This window comes from Syngnathus floridae, chromosome 8 (assembly GCF_059516105.1).
Source record: "Syngnathus floridae isolate MCC-2025c chromosome 8, RoL_Sflo_1.0, whole genome shotgun sequence".
NCBI classification, from domain to species: domain Eukaryota; kingdom Metazoa; phylum Chordata; class Actinopteri; order Syngnathiformes; family Syngnathidae; genus Syngnathus; species Syngnathus floridae.
This window is the reverse complement of record NC_142420.1, coordinates 4,066,240-4,087,063: the sequence shown is the minus strand read 5'-3', so window position 1 is coordinate 4,087,063 and position 20,824 is coordinate 4,066,240. Positions and strand designations below refer to the sequence as shown.

At 40.6% G+C, this 20,824-nt stretch overlaps 1 protein-coding gene across 1 annotated transcript in view; it reads right to left on the bottom strand.

Moving 5' to 3' along the window:
* clybl (citrate lyase beta like) overlaps positions 1–20,167 on the bottom strand; it is a 97,758-nt gene extending 77,591 nt beyond the window's left edge. The window contains exon 1 of the mRNA XM_088382159.1: positions 20,083–20,167. Within this exon, the coding sequence (XP_088238285.1) occupies positions 20,083–20,126 (44 nt within the window). The 5' untranslated portion in view covers positions 20,127–20,167. The remainder of the gene's footprint in view (positions 1–20,082) is intronic.
* Positions 20,168–20,824: the final 657 nt, after the last annotated feature.

The following is a 20,824-nucleotide window of genomic DNA, read 5'->3' as shown; positions in this document are numbered from 1 at the left end:
TATATGGTGCTGGTTCTCATTAGCAAGAACAGCGGCGGTGGCCATGGCAGCAGACATGGGCCAAATGGCACTCAAAACAAGGCAAGGACAGGCAGAAATGTGGGCCCATTTTTTTGTTACGAGGGTGAAATGAGTCTATATCTTTTGGAAACATTGTGTTCATCCTTCTTATTAAGTGGTTAAGGGGAACAAAGCAAAACAACAGCCACACACAGACCCAACTAGAATAATGACACTAAGAGAGAATTAATATCCCATGCCGTGTTGAATACGCTCCAATAACTTATGATTTTACGTTGCTTTTCGATTTTTATGTGTCATCGTTGTATTGAATTAATTAGCCTGCAGGAGTTGTTTCATTATCACAATGTAATGCATTTCCTGTAACTCTACAGGCCTCCAACTGGCATCATAATGGCCTAATTCAGGTGGTAATATTCATTGTACCACATGAATGATGGCAGATAACAAGAGGCCACACTCCAAAACAGAGAATGACAACAGCCATGCACTCAATATGTAGATTTACACAATTACCTCCAGCATGGAAGTGCAGGTAGATGCTGTGTGGTAAATGTACAAAATTAAAGATTTCCCCCCCAGCCCCAACACACACAATAATCACTGAGTGATGGATATGCAAACTACATTACTCGACTATTTATAGAGCAATTTAAAACAACTACCACTGCAAGTGCTGTACGTCAAACAATGCAAGTCATACAACAACAAAAACAGTTAAAACAAATTGATAAATGTAAAATATAATATGGTGGCACACTGGTTAGCACGTCCGCCTCACAGTTAGGAGGGTGCAGGTTCAATTCTACCTCCGGCCCTCCCGGTGTGGAGTTTGCATGTTCTCTGTGTGCCCTGTGATTGGCTGGCAACCGGTTCAGGGTGCCCCCCGCCTACTGCCCGACAACTGCTGGGATAGGCTCCAGCAAGCCCACGACCCCCGCAGGGACATAGATTCATAGTTTGGCCGGGGGTGCGACATATGTGTGAAATTATTAACACATTATATAATTTCACGTTATTTTCACACTAAACCGCATGAAGGCACTCTAGGCCTGTGGAATAATTGAAACTGCAACTGACGATGAGTCTGACGTAAGCCACGTAGAAGAAAAAGCGCTCCATTTTCTACTTCCGGGGTTAGCGGAGTTGTTGTAGCGGAGCACGTATAGAAAAATGGCCATGGGTGGTGAAGAAAAAAACAGTCTGAAACAAGTCATCAGTATTTTCCTAGCTTCATGTCAACCTGTCTGATATTTTTGACTGTGTAAAATAAAAGGAAAGAAGAATTCTTCTCAGCAGGACACCCTACCCACACTGCATCTGGTCTGGAGCACACAACACACAGAGGAAAGCTTTGAAAAAAAATTGTATTGGGTCATCAATTATCAGCAGTCTCAAGCTAAAACTATGCAAGTGGGAAAAACAGTATTATTTGATTCCTACCCCAAATTATAATTAGCATTGCAGCAATAATTTAGATTTAAAAAATACTGATCGTCCCTCATCATGAACAATCCTCAAACCCCACCCCCACCCACTCACCATTTCCTCCCCTCTTTCGGGTCTCATTAGTTTGGGTTTTATGCCTTAATCTACACAATGAGGATGAAGTCATGGCAGTTATCTTGGGCAGCCAATGCCTGTTCTACCTGTAATCCTTCTCAAAGACCCCCGGCTTTCTTCAAAGCTCACAAATCAGCACACAATGCTTTTTATGCAAGGTCTTCGCCGGGGGAACGACTGTGTACTTTTGTCATCCGTGCTATATAAAACGAGTTTAATCCCGCACCTCCTTTGAAGGAGGGAGACATCTTTATCGAGGACTCCGGAAAGGCAAATGTTCGAATAGAAAGGACATGAGCACTATGACAACAGTAGCAATCTGGCATGTCAACATTCCATGAAAAATCATTCACAATGTAAATGTGTGGCTGCAAACCAACAAAGGACATGCATATCAAATTGTTGAGGATTACAGTATATTTATTTAGTTTATATATGGGACAAAATCTGTTGTTTTGTTTTTACGCAAAATCAAATTCGTCAAGTACGGGCGAACGAAATGATAGGAAACCCTATAAAATTAGAAAATTCATTTTTAGTTGTTCAATTTCATGATAACGGTTTTGTAGGTTGAAAATGAAGATCCGCCATCAGCATGGACAGTCATGTTATCGTTTTCGTCTATGAAAAGGGACTTCTCATGGGCGACAACTCTAAGGGGCCATTCACAATGGATTATTTTCAACAAGGTTATATATACATTCGCCACCATCTCATGAAAAAAAAAAGACAGATAAACATCCCTCTTTTTAAATGACAATATCCAGTTTATATTTACTGCAATAAAATGCCCCAAATTTCCTCACACATGCTTTTCATTGGACAGCAAATAAAACATTCATTGGCAAAGTGCAGAGTAAAACACTTTTGTTGACAGTTTAAATGAATTTATCATTAAAAGTCAATTGAGAGGGAGGCTTAAAAGAGGTCAAATAAGTCGTTCCATTTGAGGAGGACATAAGGGGGTTAGCTTTTAACTTAGCATTTTTATTGACTCTGGCAAAACAAAATAAGCGGCCTCTGTAGGATTGTGCTCTCTGCATTGGCCATTCAGGCCTTCTGAGGCCCATTGTACTACTTTGAAGGCATTGAAAAGAAACCCCACTGGTGGAAATGCAGTGGAACAGCCCCACAACAGGCCACAACTGTTCCCTTATGCATGAAAGGCAGCCATATAAAAGACAAGATGGACTTCTGAGGTAGCAGCAAAAACAAAGGCAACAAAAGTGCTGATCATGAGGGGATGACACGACTTGTCTCAGCAGAAGGAGTCGAAAGAAAGGGCGGCGGGACAATAGCACTCCTGGCCGATGACATGTTGAAGAATTGAAAAATCCACACAAGAAGTGTCTTTTCAGTTCACTAAACCCACAAGCGCTGGCGGAGTGGCGGCTGGACCCTGGTCAGACTGAAAGGGGGGTGGACTACAACAAGCAGAACAGCTTTTTCTTCTTTCAGCGTCTTCCAAAATATTCCCTGCTTCTGTCAAATCACTTGGCGATGGCGGAGGCACACCGGGGGGATGGCTTTAGTAAGGATACACCAAAACCAAATCAGAGTGTGGTGACTTCCGCTCCCGCAGCTTCCCCTTCTTTTTTAATCTGTTGACCGTCAGATCCGTTTCTGTTTGTGCCCCAGAAATAATTATGCTCCTGCCCAAACGCCATGGTAACTGTCAGACAAACAAAAAACATGTTTGCTCGAACTGAAAATGCTTCCATGTTTTCTGATGGACCCTGTTGGCTTTTTGAAAAAGAACATTTGGACTTTTTATTTTCCCATGGGCTCGATCGCCAAGAGGCCTTTAACGTGGGGTTGGGGGACAATAATCACTTGTTTATGTGACAACAGCACATAGAGAAATTTTGAGTCAATGTTTTAAAATGTTTAAAAATGTGTCTCTGGCTAATTCAAGAAACTAACATTTCTCTGAAAAATGTCAACCAATTTAAGAAGAATTTAAGGCAGGAAAAAAAAGTTCAATTGTACGTATATATGATAAAAGCACTTCAGTGCCTTAAAACATTTTGAAAGCAGTCATGTTATCATTTCCAGCTAAACCACAGGAACACAGGCCGGTGAAAATTACTTTCCATGGACGAAAAAAAAAAAAGAGGAAAATACTACCAATTTAATTGCACAATTCTCAATTACACGTACCTTTTTCCCGCATAAATATTAGAAGGAACTTGCACTCCCAGATATTTAGCAACAATTGTAATGCCTTGTATGGTCATAAACATGTTGGTTAGTGCAGTGATGCATTGACTAAGCCAATTGTTGAACAGTGGAACCGCAGGAGAAGAAACTCCTCCATGATAGCCCAAGGCCTATCCCACAGTTCTTCAGACATACCCATGGGGCCTTTCACTGGCTACCCCCTGTCTGATTAATGGATCAATGTGGTAATTGATTAGTGAAGAGGAGGTGGGAATAAGTACATAGGTCATACCCCCCCACTCCAAACCCCCAAAACAAAAGGGGGACGACGTAAAATAAAATGTCGCGGTGATAGCCTGCAGCCAGGCCGCTCCCCATCAAAGCCACGGCACAAGTGACATAAAGGCCCTGGCCCATTCTGCAGCCTGCCCTGTCCTCCCTCCTCAACTCTCCTTTTCTCTTGGTAATGCTATCTGTAAAGTGACAGGAACCATTCTGGGAGCTGCTTGTCCACTCACCTTCATAAAACGAGCCGTAAAGCAGCAAATAACAGGCTTATATGGCTTCATTATGCTGCCTTTGCAGGTTCACAGCCCCTGGGCTGAAGGGGTGAGGGGGTTCGCCGCGGTTGCGCAAAGGCGGGGTTGACTGGCGGCAGGAAGGACAGACTGGTTCTCGTGGAACGCTTGTTGTCCCAAACGCTGTCACCATGTCCGTGTTTGCTCAAGAAGACTACTTGACCCTCCCTTTATCCCCGTACTGCCTTAAATCTCAGGCAAGACAAACAAAGTGGCACGGCTCACTCCAAGATTGAAAGTGACGCCGTGAGTCAGGCGACTTACAAATTTTAATTTCAATAAAACTGGCATGTGGGGGAAAAATGTACATCAAAATAATATTGTGACTTGCAAGTACTTTTTAACCTATATTCATTAGAAGACATGATAAAGATGAGATGTTTAATATTCAAGAATACGTTGGGACAAGGACAGCAAAAATTGGGAGTTTGTTTAAAAAAAAAAAAAAGAGGCACCTGTTTAGAAAATTCTACAGGTGAGCAGATTAACAAAGTTTTAAAATTAGCATCTTCAGTCCCCATTTTTTAATTAGTATTATTAAAAGGAAAGGTGATGAAACACAGCCCCAACCCATCTTTTTAGATCATTTTGCAAGCGTCAAATTCAAAATGAGTGAATGTTATTATTTTAAGTTTGAACAAGATATATTTTATCTTTGCATCATATTTAATTAGATTTAGATTAAAATGTGAAAATCATTGTATTCCGTTCTGTTTTGCAGAACATTTGTATTTGTAATGATAAGAATAATTTATTTTGAATCATGCCATTTTTATTCAGGCAAAATTTAGTGTGATAGTGGGTCGATATTTTTGGTTGAGTCTTCAGGAGTTGACGATCATTCTGACCCAGACAGAAGCAGCAGCAAAAAAAACGGAGGATACATTCCACGATAAAATTAACTTAATAACATAGTTCATTTTCCTGTTCAATTCTCCATCTGGAGGCTAAAATATTCTGCACCAAAACCTAAACCACAAGTAGTATGAATGAAGGAGTTTCTGAACCTATGAGGATGGTTCGGAAAGGACGGCCCTAGCCTTCGTTTCAAACTGTTCGCTGTACAGATCAGACAGTGCACTCTGCTGTATTAACAGCGCCACATCCCTGAGATGACAGCGACCGCTGAAACACTAGCTGATCATCACAGCCACAGAAAACCTTGTCTGGATATTTTCGTTTCAAAAATATTATGTTGTTGTTGGGCATAAAGCATCACTTGTCAGGATTTTTTGACCCAATCAGCAAACGACTTAATACTCCACTTTTGAATGAAAGGGACAAGATCTTTTTTTAAAAAAAAAGTGTAACTGATTTGCAACTGTCACATACTACACTTTTCAAATATATTTCTAAAATGTTCTTTTCAAACCCTTAAGAAAGTCCAGTCCCAGTGAGATCACTGTTCTCGTCAGCAGGACAGTCAAGAAGTCGTGCTTAGTGGCATCACTGCGGTCAGTGCACTTTTAATCACCCCCATCGTCACAAGACGTTTCAAAGGGGCTAAACCAGTTAAAGGGGGAGTGGTAGCAACGACTGCACATGCTGCACGTGAAGCTGGCACTGGACTGGGGGTCGGTGTCCAGCGTCAAGATTACAGAGTATGGATAGAAAGGAGGCAGAGGAGAGGGTGGAGTGCTTTCTCCACCACTCATGTCACTACGATAATCTGTAATGACGGAGGGAGACAGACAGGCCAGACTGATCAGCGCTTACTTTTAAAGAACCGCTAAACCAAACGGTGGGACTAAGTGCTATCAGGTTCTTAAGACTAAGATACTTAGGAAAAGCGAGACATACACAAGGAAAAGATTGATGGATGTTGTCTCGTGTCATTTTAATGTTAATTACTCGGTCGGAAATACAGTAAATCCTGGTGATTCAATACATTTCAAATGTGGATCTGGAGATGAGTGGAAATACGTCATGGTGTGGAAAAAATAGACTACAAATACTGCAATCTTATGTGGCTCTTGCTACCAATATCAAATTTATAGAGGAGAACAACTCAGGTTTATTTTTAAAGACAAATAATCTTACACCTCACACTTACTTCGAGAACAATCCAACTCCCATGACATCCAAGTCAAATTTATTTAGAATGGCTGATTATGCAATATTCACTTTCATTTGTATAATTTTGACTATCTTGTTTTCTGCACTTTAAAATGTTGAAATAGATAAAATTAATCACACCACCTCAAAAAAATAAATACATCAAATCAACAGACCTGATTCTGAATTTGGGTTACCGGCAGTACGAGTACTGAAGAGAAAACCAGAAAAAGTGAGCGGGAGGTCTGCTTGATTCAACCAACAAAAGCTGCTACCTGAAGAGAAAATGAACAAGAACATTTAAGGTGGTGAAAGGAACAATGTCAGAACAGAAGTTTAGCCGCCCTGGGTTGCAGTGACGAGCCTTGGACGTGGCTGCAGCTGAGGCAGCAGGTCAGATGGTCGATCAGACCGCCAGGATATTTGGCCTACCATCTGATGTATCCTGCAGATTGCTTTACCTCCTCTCCCACCCAAAATATATCCTCATACTCTCGACTCGGAACACGGAAAAAGTTAGGCAGATGGGTGTGCATAAAGATCCACTTGGGAGAGTGAAATTGACTAAAATCACAGTGCATTGGATGATTTGGAATTATAACTAGAGAAAAGCGGAATAGGGAAAAAGAGTGACATCTGTGTCATGTTTTTCTGCTCTTATTTTTTCTCCTGTGGGCCATGTTGTGTCATGACTGAGGTTTTTTGGATCATGGTCCGTTTAATTAAATGGACCACCGTCACACAAACACTGACTGACACCCCCCCAGCTCATTGCAGCTCTCTCTTCTTAAGTTGCCTGTGCCCCCAAGTGGTCACATATAAAAATGACACCTGTAATCCAAGTTAGGGGACTATATTCTGTTTTTAATGAATTCCTAAATGCACGTCAATCCCCGAAGAGATAGTCAATTTGGGTATGTCACTACTGCCCAGGAAGAATTTTTTAAAAGGAATTTAAGTCATAAAGATGATGCTCCCTATAGTGTTGAAATGACAGACACTTCATTCTTTTGACCAACAGGGATGCCGCTTGCCCTCGACTTCTGCCCGGCCCCGAGCCTTTAATTAAGACTGGCTTAGGCCTGATTGATCCTGACACACCAGGAAGTTTCTTGAAAATCTGACTGCCAAAACCATGAAAGCATTATACAAGCCAAAAGACCCCTCATAGCCCCTCCTGGCACCCCACATAAAAAGATTCCAAGCTGAAAGCCTCTACATTTTTGTGGTACGCTGTTAAAATTAACCCTTAGCTACCTAACTTCCATCACTTGCTCAAATTAATCAGAGAGAATTTGCTCCAATGGAACATTTTCCACACTGGAACCCGCATACATTAAGGCTTCAACAGGCCAAAATCTACCATAATGAATAAATCAAAAACAGATTCCCCCTCAACAAAAGTAACACAAATCGGAAGCAGGATTTGTCAGGTTTGTCCGAGCTCTGTGCGTCACTCCTGTTGTGCATGTCTACAAGCACTGCATGGGGGGGGGGGGAACCTGTGTACCTGTTTTCACCACAACAAAGCCAGAGACTCAAGCAGCGGTAGCAAGGTCTGCTTCATTTGAAATTCCTCACATATCCCACCGGATAACTGAATCCAACATGTGCAAGTGAATATTTGAAAAGTAAAACAAAAGGGGGGGAATAAATAAATGAAGAAAAAAAACAACAACCAAAAAACAATTTCAGGTAATAACTCCATGCGTGAAATCGAGCTTAAGACCAAATCTCAGTTAAAAAAATATTGGAAAATAATACTCAACAATTAAACTGTTCTGTTTGAATACAACACATTTAAAAAAGGCAAAATGTGTCATGGTGGGTTTGATAGTGACTTAGGAAATGGAAGAGGTTGATAACCATTTTTTGCCTATTTTTACGAAAAGAATCATAAGTATTTGACTTTCAGGAAATTACTATGAGAGTAAGTTTACAAAAATACATTGTAATATTATTACCAAGACAATCAAACTCAGCTAACAATATCACACAGCATAACCCCCCCCACATCTTCCCCAAAAATATTCAAATAGTTACGAGTGATCTCGAAACTACAGTTTCAATGGGGGAAAAAAAGAACGTCATCTGGAAACCTTTACCACTGAACACATTTGAAATAACTAACATTCTCAACTGTTTACAAGTTGAATAATTTGTGTTTTCTTTACAACACAAAGCAGGCTCCTACAGGAGACTGCTCTCATGTTAGTATTTGAAACCTTCAGGAACAAAAAACACAAAGTGGAAAGTGTCAGCAAGCAGGATCCATCACTCTATTAAGGGAGTGGAATGGGCAGGAGTGGCAATGAATCAAGTGCCCCTCTTCCTTCCTACTGGGTGGACCATGGAAACACATGATCTCATTTTCAACTTGACACCGACATATCTCAGGGTCAAACAAAATATAAGCATACCTCAATAAACTAAGACTACAGAAATCCACATCTTCAAGAGGGGTATCATCATCGTTGAGTTATTGATATATTGTTATTGTTTTCACTATTCTGAGTGTTACTATATTGTGATTGTATTAACGTTTGAGCAATGGTGAGTTATTTATTCTATGCGCCTTATAATCCGGCGCGCCTTATATATGAACAAAGTTTTAAAATGGGCCATTCATTGAAGGTGCGCCTTATAATCCAGTGTGCCTTATAGTGCGGAAAACACGGTATATCTGAACTCAATAAAATGTAGTCAATCTTGTATCATGCCAGATTCTGTGTTCACAGAACATGAATTACCAATATAGGTTATATGTTAAAGTACAAGAAAGTCAAAAAAATAATTAAAGTTGACGACAACGTTTATTGCAAGCAGTGTTCAAAAAACAAATCAGGAAGGCACTGCTGACGCAAAAACTCCAGAGCCTGAGGGGTGGGGGTGGGGGGGTGCATTAGATAGTGTAAAGCAGGCGTTAGGCTCAGGAAGTCATCAAGAAGATTCCATTTGAAGTCAGTAATAGATTTCCTGACCAAGGGTGTATTATGGGTGTTAGTATAGTGCAGCTGGAAATGTCTGCTGATTGACACGGGCCACATTTGACGTGGACATGCCGCCGACTGTTTGGATTGGAACACGACAATGTTTTCAAAAATGATCTGAGGAAAATTGCAGTAGGCACGAAAATATCTGGAAATGTAGCCTTTTTTAGACTTTGGCTGTTTTTAGGTACTGTAGTCTATCTGAGATGTCGTCAACAGTTGCGGGGGCAGTGGAAGAGTGAAAGTTTGAACGTTGGGGAAGAACAAGGGCTGGACAACAAGGGCACGAAAATAATAAGATAAGAAAGTAATAAGATTATAAGAAGAAGAATCAATGTGATTATTTTTGCTTAATATTGAAATCACTATTTAAAACAATGATTTATTGTAAATACCAAAACTCAGCTATTCACCACTTATTTTTCACAGATTCTGAAGAATATTTTCTTTCGAGTATTGGTATATTACTAGTCTGTATGTGTTCCTATAGCATTTGGGTGCGAATATTCATTATTTGAAAGAACACCCAGAAGCCGATGCTAATTTACCGTTTGCATGTCAATGGGATTTTACATTAATTGGCTTCAGCATTTGCACTGGTGATGTTTTTATGTTTGGGAATGCAAGTAACATCAATTGCTTTGAAAGAGTGCATTTGAAGATTAATGGATGAAACATTAAATATGTTTGGTTCAAGAACTTCTACATCCTGATGTTTTACCAATTACAGAAAAAAAAGTTTTTTGGTAATCATTAATTATGTGTAAATTTGGGCATCTGTGGCCGAAAGCTGAAATTTGGTGGTGGTCTATAGATTTGATAAGCACTGTGTATTATAGCAAAAACTTTCTCTGCTGAAAGACTGATGAGTGGGACTCTCCTGTGACAGCTCTCCAGTGTTTACAGTTTCATCTTATTATGCTGATTTATTCTTCCTGCCCAATAACATGATTTTTAAGCAGTGAATATTTTACATCTGCTTCATTTAAGGCCATTCCCTATGCCTATTGATATTCCCCTCAATGAACTCGGGGGTTTCTTGCCTTCATTGAAATGACCACCGCATTAATGAACACTGCCTGCCTTTAGGCTCTGGCACTTTAAACCAAACGTTTGATTTCTCCTTCCCTTTTTCAGGCCACACAGAGCATCATTTAGCTGTGAATTCATTTTTAAGTTTGGATCAACCCTGCTGAGGTGTGACGCCAAAAGTGCATAATTATAGAAACGTTACACAAGAAAAAGGTAAGCTTTAGTCTTGCGGGTATTTTGGCCCAGACACTGAAATCCGAGTGAGGCGTCAGTGGAGGACAATAAGAGAATACATCTGCTGGCTTATGAAAGGGCAAATGTGGAGGACTTGTGCAGTTGTGAGCATGTGTGTGTATCTGGTCTCATCAAAAGGATGAGACACGCACCCACAGCCACAGCTCAAACATCAGCAGCCCTTAACAAGGTGTGTCTAATGCTCCTATTTAATGTTTGGGGGTTCAGTGGCGCGTGGCCTGAGGTTTTTTCTTTTTTGGGAGGGGTGAGCTGAGAACCCCGACAGCTGTGGCCCGAACTGCAGACAAAAGCCGAAAGGAAGTACCGCATCATCGAAGATTTGAGAAAAAAGCTATGGTGATTTGTTTGTGGTCAGTTGTTTATGTTGGTGACTGATTCGGAGGTTAGTCTGCTTTTCATGGTGTGAAATGGTTATTTGAAAGCCGAACTTTGGCAAAAAAAATACGGTCATGAAGAAGCGATAATGTGTGGAACATTGAAAATACAAAGCACAAAAGACGCACGTGGGCCGGTTGACTGGTAGCGCATATCAGTCCTAACAGGCTTGTCGGGGTGTAATCTATCACTCTCAGAATGGTCGCGTCACAATTTTAATCACGACTGCCATCCAAATGTCGGGTAGGCAATTGGCGAGAGCCAACGCGGTGGTTGCAGAGTTCGAAATTGTGAAGTAAAAAAAAGATTGCATGTCTATGAGTTTTGGACTGTTATATTTATTAAGAAGAATATGTCTTTACTTAATTATGCTACTTTTATTTCATAATCAATATTACAGTTTATGCCCCTCCACCATAATAATGGTTTAATCCGTTCATTTTCGTCCCACGAAATTGACATCAACGATTGCTCGACCTTGGTATAGGACGAATATGCAAAAAGTGTCTAAACGTTAAGTTTTCGCAATATCCAAAGACAGTAAATCCATATTTGTTGCTTAAGATTATAATACTGTCAGAACCTGATACCCCTCAAGTTCTAACCATTCCAATGAGCCTAAAACTAGAACTCAAATCCCCTCAAACTGACCAAACAAGCCAGTGTCAACACATCCGCCAGAAGTCTGAACTTGGTTTTAAAAATATCAACCTGTTCAGTACGAGAGCATCAAACAGACAGCTGCTGATTTGTTATCCTGTCAATGCGTGTGGCGTTTTCTGGTGTGTGCGTGTATATTTTTACAGCTTCACTTGTGTATTTATTGTTCCATTTTGTCCACAGCTGCAAGTGAAACAGCCTTAAATGAATTCCATTGCTAGTGATACAGCCCTTTGGGTAGCACCATTCTTAACTCACTGCCACCTCTAGAGGAATATCAAAGCATTACAACATGGATCAGTTCTCGCTTGATCAGGCTGAAGTTATAAAGGCGTAAAAGTGAAAATATTTATATTTTGGTCGAATCTTACAATTACAATGGGTTTTTTGTCCCGTTTAAGGTTTGGATTTGAAATTGGTCCGTTGCAGTACTAATGGACCAACAATCTGTCTGGTAAAAAAAATAATAAAACTGTCAAAAACTAGCTAATCAAATAATGAAATAAATAAGTAGCACAATCAAATATCCGTCCATCCATTATCTGAACCGCTTATGTACGTACTAGTTGACAAAATTTCCTCAGATCAACAAGGTTTGGATCTACGTCACCTTCCCAAAGCTCAGATCGTGTTCTTTAGACCGCCAACTTGTGTGCACTTGTCATATATTTCACTCAATTTATCCTTAATTATCTACAGACTTGATTTATTTAAAAATAATTCCACATATCAACATAAGCCTTGATGGTCAACTTATCAATTGGTATTCAATTTAATGGTTGGAAAAGAAATAAAATAGTTTATTTGGGTATAAAGCTATTTAATTTGCGTGCAAAGGGCCCCTTTGAATTATGTTTGTTTCAATAAAATGAAACAGTACACCAAGACGAGGAAAGCTGATTACTGTAACATAGCCAATTCTGTATTTCTACAAATGATAAGAGTCTGTGTATGATGAGAAATTTCAGGCCATCATTAATGCGAGTGGCTGTGTCCTTGGAGGGCATTAGCACGGGCATTATCTTGTTGTGCCAGACAGTTCCGTAGTAAACACCCTGGCAGAGGGCCTCGTCCTCGTAGTAAACTGATGTGACTGCACGATTGCGACAGAGTTGTGTAGCCGTCTTGGCACGGAGATATGGGTCATGCTAGGCTGTCCTCTCGCTCACCCCGGCAGTCGAGCCCAAACCCTGATGAGATTAGCTTGGCCAGCCAGGAGGCTCAGCAAAAAAACACCACTGATTACACGAACGCTACTGTCGGAACCCCTCGCACTTCGGCTCGGATTCTCTTGGCTGTGCCTTCGGTTTGAATGGATCTAAACTAAGTACACTCAATGGGCATAGGGAGGTGACATCTCGATGATTGTACAAAAAGGACAAATCAAAGGATAATCTAGGTTGCATGAGATTTTTGGGAGTGGGTCAGGGAAGTCCACCCCATGGACCAGTCAGAGGTAAATTGCAGCTAAAAATGGGATTAGGCAATTCCAAATGCTAGGGTAATCACTCAGCCCTGGCCAGGAGAGGAACCCCCCCCCCCCCCCCCCCCTTTAAGGCGAAGTATTTTGTATAGCTGAGAGCTTTGATTATTACTGCATCGTCTTAAAACCGCATCCGATGAGTAAGGACAAGAGCTTGGTCCTTCCCCCGCGTTTACTGGGTGAGTCTGCCTCCTGGGTTCCTGTAAATAAGTGACGTAGCGGTGCTTAATGATGCCCAGACGAGACTCAGCGGGGTCTGGAGATGAGAGCGAAACAGTCAACAGTACGAGTTTGTCACATAATCTCCAAGTGCTACATGATGAACATAAATATACTGATTTACAGAGCCCTCTGGTGAAGAAAAAGTATTCCCTCATTCGGGGCTCGACTGAAGTGAAGATTCTCAACGTGATCTTCATTGACGTACACTGCTAGTGTGTGGTAGTGACAGTTGTTTCCAGTATTAAAAGGCCCACCATAAAGCCCAGCTAGAGGAAACAGGATAAGCGCTTGAGCCAAGGCAGTAAAAAGCTCTCTGGGAAACTTGAAAGCCACACAAATTAAGTCTGCGTCTACCATCTGGAAACAATAAACAAACAAAAACTCGGCAGCCAAACAAACATCGTGGAAGCGAGAGAGCGATGCGGAGATGAAGAGGATACAAATGAGTGACAAAGAAGAGGACAGTGGAAAGAGATGTGCATCATTAGCGGACACTGATGGGGAGATGTAGAGGCATGGCTTTGTTGACGATAAAAGAAAAGACTGGTGTTAAGAGGATGACCCTGCTGTTTTGAATGTGTGTGATGGAGGTGCAACATGTTTCTAATGAAGTATAGCGCTTGCAGGACGCCGTCTGTCTCAAACTCGTGCCAATGATGTGCTGGGATGTGCGACAGTACCAAACTGTTTGTAGCCAATTTGTTGGATTTATAAACTTGTTTTGGTTCGCTCATTTGGAAATCAGAATACAATTATAAATTTAGGTTGTTTTTAATCACATATGACGGACAGTCCAAGGGAAACACGGGCCATGGCTATTCTACTTAAGTGCCATAGGAGTTGTTTGTTACTGCCATCTGTGTTGTTTGAACGCTAGCGCAAAAAGCTACGCTAATAATAAAGTCATCAATCCCTCTATTTGACATCTCAATCACGAGAATGAAGGGCAGAATCCCCCACCCCTGCCCCCTGGGTTATTTCCCCCCCCCGAAATTTAGGATACCATGCTGGTACCAGTACTTGGGGCAACAGTACATACAAATGTGCAGTAGTTATTATTAGTTCGGTAAAATTTAATGGACAATAACCATGACATGAAGACTACTGTCCATATTGACCCTAATGGGCCACACTAAGAAGGGCATCTACAAGACCTCAGCATCTCTGCTATCGGTGCATACACTGGAAACTTGAAACAAACAAAGGTGGAAAGGCTCAGAGAACCATGTCCAACCTCCCTCCCTGCTGTGCCTGCTTAACAAACACCCCTCTATAAAAAAGTAAAACCCATTACACATTATGGTGTTGCGTATCAGACAGGAAATGCTGCTAAATTACACCTCATCGTTCTCAAACTGACTGATCGTCACCATGGCAATGAGCCAACTTCAGAGGGGTGAGAACACCAAAAACACCACCCACAATACCCGGCAACAGAAGGGGGGAGGACGGGTTAACTGCCCCCCAAAAAGAAACAAAATTATGGGCCTATTTAATTGTTTTTAAAAAAAAAAATCTGTCTTACTGCAAACCTGGAAGTAATATCCTGGTGCACATATACACGAAACAAACTGCTAGCAAATTAATACGACGTGGGATACAAAGCTATAACATCAACATATTCTTAAGGAAGCCATTAGGAATGATTACTCATACTTAGAGCAACTCTGCTATCAGAACTTTTATATTTGATGGCAGCACACCATAAATACATTGAAATGTAAAACCTCTTGATTGCCGTTGATGTTGTAGGTGTGTCAGAAAAGTTCCAAGACTCGGATACATTTCAAATCTAAACTACAAGTTTTCTCCTTTGAGGTAACCTTGTTGATGTATAAGACCTTCTCTGCCATGGCTTCATGCACTCCTAAAATGATTCTTTCAGGATCCTTGGCTACACCTTCATAATAAGTTTCTCTTGCTGAGCTACTTGAGCTTGGTCTGTTCTCGTGTTCCTCATTCTCAGGTCAAAGCTGGAATCTTTGGAGGCTCAAAACAGCACTTTTTCTTCGCCTGGGAAAGCCAGTCAAAAACAATGCTCTTGTAGTAACAGATTCAACTTCTTCTGCTTGTTAGTAGAACCACCAGCAGCGCACCAATCTCCCAAGGCGTGCAAGACATTTTTCAATGCACTTAGGGCGAATGATCGCTTCAAAACAGGGGTGTAGGAAAACGTTCAAAAACACTGCTCCGTAAAGTGAAACTCATTGTAACCAATGGGAGCATTTGGCCATAAGTCTCTTAACGGAAGGTCCTTCTAAATTTGTTGCTTCATAACAGACCTCGGGAATAAAATCGATAGATTTCCTCTATCATCTTTATGAATTTGAGGTACCCAGATTACTGAATTGTATGAGTAGGACTGTGGGCCCATGTGAAATTCCAATACACTATAAACATTCCCGGCAGACTAGAAACTAATATTGAGAAGTGCTGGAACTCCGTACCGTTGCGTACCAGCCCACTTAAAGCACTGAGCGTCACAATGGTTTATTAGTCACTTGGCGATTGTTTTTAAAGTTGTGGCAAACGCTAAAACATTGAGACGGGTGATGCAAATCAGGGAACTCAATTTTTCTGTTTTAAATTAGCTTCATTTTGTGAGCAGACTTGGATTACTCCTCAAAGGTAAATCATCACTTTTCAAAAAGGTTAATATACCCGCTTTTCTATTTCACGATGATTAACTGTTGACAAAACACATTCAAATAACTTCCTCAGTAAAGACAGTGTTTTGTTGTTATACATAATAATATTGCTTTTTTTTATCCTTGTCTAGAACAGGAAAATAATTGTCTAGTCTTAAAAACTTGATAGAAGTTCAGCTGTATGTAATTCCATCTACGAAAACTTAAGATGAAAATTCCAACAGACTTTTTACGTCACATCTGTAAAGAGCAAAAACACACGTTCTCAGCTTGCTATCTTTAAAAACAAAATTCCATGCCTCTCCATTAAATACTAAGTTCCCAAATGTATATGACCTATTAGCCAAGAACAAAATTCTTTTGTTGCATTGTTCACACATTCCTCCCTGATTCTGTTTATACAGATGTGCACTCCGAGGGTCCGAAAAGTTTCTCTCTCTGCTTTTTTTTTTTTTTCCAACCCGTCGGCGGCTGAAGATGTGCTTTTGATCAAAGGCTTCTGTGCTGGAGCTGAGACACTTGCTTGGGTTGTTTTCTTGCCTCCGGGGGATACAGGCTAACAGATCCATCTGTTGGCCGCATGGATCCACCTTTCGTCGGGACAAGTGTAGTGTGGGGCCTCTTCCCTCTCACCGCCCACCCACCCCTTGCCTCTATCCAGCACGTTTACTCAGCTGGCCCCCCACACCAGTTGCCAGAGTTTGTTTTTGCATAGCAACATGTGTTAACTTAATGCTCTGTAACACATTTCAAAGGCAAGCTTAGCTGCGTCAACAGCAGGTAATAGAGCCATTTATTGATGCATTGCCTTGAAAATGGAGGCGTTAACAAAAAAAAAAGGCTTGGTGGGTGAGCCATCCATGATAGTCAATAAAAAAGGGTTACATTTGATTATGATGTCATGCCTAAAACAGTGAATCACTGTTTATTACAGGGAATACATTCCAAACCCATCCATAATAGCTGGGAATCTGTGATTTAAAAGATTTTTTCAAAATTTAGTTTTATTACTCACACTCGCTTGAAGCATGCTGCTGAAAGTATTAGCGCCTCTTGCACAATTCTCCAAGAGGCCAAGTGTGCTTGCTTCAATATTATTTGTCCCATTTGAAGTTTACTGTAACTGACACATACAACCAAAGACAATTACTCTTCCAACACACAAATAAAAACAAACCCAATAGCTTAACACCTAATGCAAAACATCATAGAGGTAGGAGCTAACAAAAATTTGCATATATGTTTTAAGTCTTCAAACAACAGTTACGTTAACATACATGGACTCATAACACATATGAACAGTACAAACTGACTATTCACTATTATTGGAACCTACTGAGCAAACTTGCATGCTGCCTGACATGTTGCAGCACAACTTGGAATGAGACTAAAGGCAGTGAAAAATCTCTAAAAGTCAAGAAACATATCGATGCATTCCAAACTAAAGATTAAGCGAAGGATGAAGTGGCTGAAGAAGTTGCTTAAACATTCCCACTGGTTGTTTTCCCACCTGATTGGATTATGGCCACACACCCACAAACACACTTGGAGCTCTCGGCTTCCAGCGCCAATCAATGAGGAAATGAGGTGTCAACACACGGGTGTTTATTCAAACACTCATTTATTTTTTTACCGGAAGCCAAAGCCGGCTCGAGCTCAGACGACACCAGATGAGTGAGGGGATTTTCATCGAGGATTTCCCCCTCTGCTATACAAATAAATCTCGCGCAAATATATGTGATTCTAGTGTTAAAAGTATTCAAGGATATACGGTTATACTCGGGAAGTCCAAGTATTGATTGAAATATTGATATTGTGAAACATCTTTCATGGTACAGATCACAAGTGACTGCCAGTTTATCTCTTCCTCTTACATGTCAACGTTTTAGAGTAGGAAGAAGAGGAAAAAGAAAAACTATATAATGGTATTTACTGTGACATATGCCAACTCAAAAGATAAACCGGAAGACAATTTTTGTGAGCTGCGTAATTTCATATTTTTGTGATGTTTGACAAGTGACACTGTGTAAAGATGTACACTGTTACATTAGGTCTTCCGAATGTTATTGTGAAATTAAATAATATTATTAGGTTACCAAACCCTGAATTCAACATTGTGAGAAATTACAGTAGCATTGTACATGAACAATAAAAATATATATTATTATTATTATATATTATATATTATAAAAATAATTATATTGATCTATTGCCCGGCCATAATCACTGTATCCCAATATTGATTACAAAATACTGTAATATTTTATCACCTGTGACTCTGCGACACCCACTTATAGGTAGCATCAAAATACAGTTCCGTACAGTAGTGGCCACTTTAAAAACGACTGTGGTGATTGGAAAACGTCCCATCCTGATCAATGCAATGAAAAGTATTCGAGCAAGCGCGGGCACCGCTTCACGTCACTTAATTGAAAACGTTATAGGGATGCATTACGCATGAGCTTTTTATAAGCATCGCTATAAAGCCCTAGCAGGCCCCTAGAGGGGAAACTGCCCATTAACTTATAAGGTCCAGGCCTTGGCTCTCTTAATTGACAAGCTCCAGGCTACTTTCATCACTTGTTGACTTCATAGCGGCAGCCAACGCTTTTCCTCCCAGGATGCCGTTGCATCTTTGACGCGAGGGTGTTGGTGACAAAGAGCAGTCTGCCGCCAGTGTCGAGGCAAAGCGAGGGTGGCTTTGGGCTGTTCATAAAACAAAACAACAAGCGCGCACATTCCTCTTCGGGTCTCGGCCGTCTGAGCATTTACCCTCGTAGACGCCGATTCCCTCAAGTCACAACGGATCCAATTAGAAAGACGTGACCCTTTGTTGAGGCTGTAAACTGTACCTATTACATTTATTACCTCCGCCAAGTGTTAAAAGCAAAGGCGAGAGACATTTTGTTGGGGTTTTAGTAAGACGAATCATGCAAAAGCCACACAAGACATTGAAATTTGGTGAGAACCCGAATAACACTGCGGCTACACAAAAAGTGATTCGTGAAATTATTGCGATTGTTGATCATTTGCAATTCAAATGAAATGGAAAGCACTACTTGGACAAAGGTGCATAACGTAAATGTAAAGCATGCAACACTGAGGACATAAGAATATGGAGCGCTAATGCTAATCACTAATGTGAAATACAGAGTCAGGAGGCACCTTGAACTGGTTGCCAGCCAATCGTAGGGCACACAACCATTCAAACTCACACCTACGGGCAATTTGGAGTGCTCAATCAGCCTACCATGAATGTTTTTGGGTTGTAGGAGGAAACTAGAGTACCCTGAGGAAAGCCACGCAAGGGAGAACATGCAAACTCCACACAAGAAGGCCGGGGCCAGAATCGAACCCTGCACCCCTAAACTGTGAGGCAACGCAGTGCCCCACCATGCCGCCCATTTTTAAATATACTATCACATATAATTGTACATTTATGCGTGCATGACAGCAAACAGTAGGTCTTGCATTCTTGAACCATCTTAAAAACATTATGAACTGCATGGTTTCTTCATTTTGTTTAAAGTTTTCCAAAGGGATTTCCTGTGCAAATGTATGTAAGATTAAAAGGAAGTGCATTCCACAATGTGGAGGCAATGGACTGCAAAGCCTTTTAATTTCACCTGAGGTACATTTTAAACTTAACGAGGTTACTTTTGAGGACCATAGCCTGACTGACATCTGATGCAAATGGTAAATTGGTTATTTCATATAACAGTGATTATAGGTATAACAAAAGCAAAAGCCAAATCATCAAATCTGAGACAGATGATTTGGCTTTTGCTTATGAGACAGATAAGCAAATAGTTTGCATCAACTGTCAATTGGCACAGAATGCACCTTTCTGGTATTTTATACAACAGGGTAAGTAAACAAATGAAGCAATCCAAGCTCTGATGCACTCCTAGGTGCTATACAGCTGATCGGCTACAAAACATGCAAAATATGCCCCACAGTTGGTTGAACAAGGTCACAGGGGCACATTCTGCTAGCGGTAATGAATGCAAAAGCATCTTAAAGCAGAAAATCTGACTTACTGTTGCAAAAGTCGTTTGACAGTCCTTCTGACGGGCGCCGCCATTTTTCCTCATGCGAATGGAAGACCTCGATTGGCTAAGTAAGTGAATTCTTGACCTCTGATTGGTCGAGACGGCAAAAGGGGCTGGTACTGACAGGGCACCAGCTCATTGGACCTGACGTCATGGGAGGTTACGCCGGGCGTATGACCAATTTTGGAGCTTGAAGTGTGTGTATGTTATATTAATTATTTTTAAAACAAACAAACAAAGAAACAACTTAGTCCCTCTTTTAGATCAAACCGATTTTACAAACCAATTATTAAATAAAAATAAATAGTCAAACAAATGTCAGATTGTTTATTTAGCATTTTTCTTTATTTATTTGATTAGTTAATTTATTTTCCTTCACCTTCCAGCTTTTTTTTTTACTAAAATATATTATTTTTCTCTTTTATGGGTATAGCCCCACTTTAGTACAGTATGACTAAGTCTGCAAAATAGGATGATGCTAAACCCATGCATGTCCACTGATTTGAAAATAAGCAATATTTTAAAATATTTTAAAAATTATATACTGAGTATTTTTGTTGTTGTTGTTTTCTGTCCCTCCCTTGGCCTGTTTTTCATGAAAAATGTTTTTGGAAGATTTTTTAGGGTGGCTAAAAAACAATTATATTCTTTTCCCAATCCAAATAAAACCTTCAATGTCAAAATGGAGCGGGGCCAATCTGAACTGGCATTATTGGGGATCAAACTTGCA